Genomic DNA, 2822 nt, shown 5'->3' on the forward strand with positions numbered 1-2822 from the left:
GCAGCATTCACAGCTTCTAGAGGCAGGTTGTAGGCAGAGCCAGACCAAACAAAAAAAAACCCTTAAATTTTATCTGGAAGCATCTATTTGATGCTCGTTCTAGGCAGGAAACCCTATATACCATTTCAGACAAATTTCTGTCCAGTCTCTTCTTTAAAAACTTCCAGTGTTGGAACATTCACCGCTTCTGGAGGCAGGTTGTTCCACTGGTTAATTGTTCTCACTGTCAGGAAGTTTCTCCTTAGTTCTAGGTTGCTTCTCTCCTTGATTGGTAACAGAATAACACAATAACAGAGTTGGAAGGGACCTTGGAGGTCCTCTAGTCCAACCCCCTGCTCAGGCAGGAAATCCTATATACCATTTCGGACAAATGGCTGTCCAGTCTCTTCTTAAAAACTTCCAGTGTTGGAGCATTCACTGCTTCTGGAGGCAGGTTGTAGGCAGAGCCAGACCAAACAAACAAACAAACAAACAAACAAACAAACAAACAAACAAACAAACACCTTAAATTTTATCCGGAAGCATCTTATTTGATGCTCGTTCTATAAAACACCAGAAATTGTGCCATATTATCCGACGGGCACCAACTGAGAGACACGACTAATAGCGGTGGGAGCTAAAACGAGCTGGTTTAATCACTTGATTTGCACACCTGCCTGGCCGGATACTCCGCAGGGGGAGAGACGCAGCCTCTGCTCCCCGTAAAGCCTCGTTGCCCACAATACACCCACCCTGGCCCGGCTGTGCCCGGCAGCAGGGATCACCGTTTCTATGCCGGCTGAGCCGCTTGGCGGCTTTGGCGGAGGCCGAGCAGATTAAGGACAATCTCCTCGCCCGGGCGACGCCGATCCAGGCAGCGAGGGAGAAGCCTCTTGTTTACCTGCCGTGACATTTTCCCCCCGCCGACCTCATGAAATCGGAGCTGGAAGGGACCGTAGAGGTCATCCAGGCCAACCCCCTGCTCAGCGCGGGGTCGACGGCGGCGGCAGCAGAGAGACCGCCCAGCTGGCATCTAAAAAGGGTCAATCCTATTTTCAGCCGTTCAGAAGTGTGCAATTCTAGGTGTGGCCTTACTAAGCCTTTACAGAGCGGTATTAATACCTCCCGCGATCTTGATTGAATCCCTCTCTTTTTTTTAAAAAAAAAAAAGTTTTTTTTATTAATAAAACAATTAAAACAAAAAAGGACATGACATGACGTTCCAGTATATATAATCCTAACAATTCGTTCCTTGTCATACTTAAAGTTCTATATATACATCTCTCTCTATATATATATATACATATATTCCCCTATATAATACAATATTATACAATCTCGAGCTTATTTCTCTGTATATTAACATATAATTTTATATACCACAAACTTAAACTTTAACTCAAAACCCGAACAGTTCTTCTTGACTCGTACCAGCAGTAAAATTTGTCCCAGATTCCAAAATAGTCCGTTTCTGTCTTGTCCTTTAGTTCCATAGTTAGCCTGTCCATGTCCGCACACGATAAAATTTTTTGTAGAATCTCTTCTTCAGTAGGAATTTCTTTTGTTTCTCCAATTTTGTGCATAGGTCAGTCTGGCGGCCGTAAGGATGTGTAGCATTAGGTAGAGCAGCGGTTCTCAACCTGTGGGTCAGGACCCCATTTGGGGTCGATCGACCATTTCACGGGGGTCGCCAAGCAAAATGTCGGCCATTTTTTTTGTCCGCCATTTTTTTTGTCCGCCATTTTTTTCCCCCTTTTCCGGCAGGTGCCTTACCTCCCTTGGGCTGGGCCAGCTGGTGGTCGGCCTGCTCCGTCTCTGCCGCTTGCCAGCTACGCCTCGGCCGGCGCAGGGGGCGGAACCACGCATGCGCGGTGCTCCCGGGCAGGGAAAGTCCTCGACTTACGACCGGTTGGGTAGTCCTCGACTTACGACCGGTTTAGTCCTCGACTTACGACTGGTTTAGTCCTCGACTTACGATTGGTTGGGGTCGTGGCATTAAAAAGGTTGCGAACCACTGAGGTAGAGTGTCCCTTTATCATATTTTTGTATGGTAATACCAAGTAGGAAGAGTTCTGGTTTTAGTTCTACCTCTGTTGTTAATATTTCTTCTAACCATTTTTTAACCTTGTTCCCAAAAACACGGGCTTTCGGGCCCTCTCTTAATGCAGCTTGCCCCCAAGGAAACTCCTGGCTGGCTGCGGAAGGGGGCAAGGCCGGAGCTGACCTCCCCCTGCCCGTTTTTCTCCTTTCGGCTGCAGATGTGAAGTACGTGGAGAACTCCAGCGTGGTGAAGGAGGCCCAGGAAAAAGCCAACACAGCCCTGATGGAGTACACCATCTGCCAATATCCGCACATCACGGACAAATTCCGGCAGTTGCTCATCCAGCTGGCGGACATCCGGGCCCTCAGCATGCAGGCCGAAGATTACCTGTACCACAAACACCTGAGCGGGGAGGTGCCTTGCAACAACCTGCTGATTGAAATGCTGCATGCTAAGCGGACTTGACCCCAGGCAGGGGACGGACGGACGGACGGAGGCGGATGGAGGAGGCTGGGGCAGTGGGGAAGAGTCAGGCCAGGGGGAGGGAGTTGAGCGGGGTTGGCAATTAGGGGAGCCCTCCCCTAATCTGGGCTTGACCTCTCGTTGTCCAGCCTGCTGGAATTGGGCCAATCCCACCCAATTGGGTCTTTTTGTCCCAAGATGCTGCGATGTTTGGAAAGCCGAAAGAGCAACTTAACGCTTGGAGATGGTTTGGCGGCTGAGTCTGCCGTGGGGGACCCCCAAATCTGGGGTGAGTGGGTGGGTGGGGGCAGAGAGAGGAGCTGCCCTGTCTTTTCTTCCC

General features: G+C 49.6%; 1 protein-coding gene across 1 annotated transcript; it reads left to right on the forward strand.

The window, feature by feature from the left end:
- Positions 1 to 910: 910 nt before the first annotated feature.
- LOC107301895 (steroidogenic factor 1-like) lies at positions 911 to 2485 on the forward strand. Its single transcript, XM_015831057.1, has 2 exons — positions 911 to 1091; positions 2148 to 2485. The coding sequence occupies exons 1-2, from the start codon at positions 911 to 913 to the stop codon at positions 2483 to 2485; spliced, it is 519 nt and encodes a 172-aa protein (XP_015686543.1).
- The last annotated feature ends 337 nt before the right edge of the window (positions 2486 to 2822 follow it).

This window comes from Protobothrops mucrosquamatus, unplaced genomic scaffold (genome assembly GCF_001527695.2).
Source record: "Protobothrops mucrosquamatus isolate PMUCROS unplaced genomic scaffold, P.Mucros_1.0 scaffold19049, whole genome shotgun sequence".
Taxonomy (NCBI): domain Eukaryota; kingdom Metazoa; phylum Chordata; class Lepidosauria; order Squamata; family Viperidae; genus Protobothrops; species Protobothrops mucrosquamatus.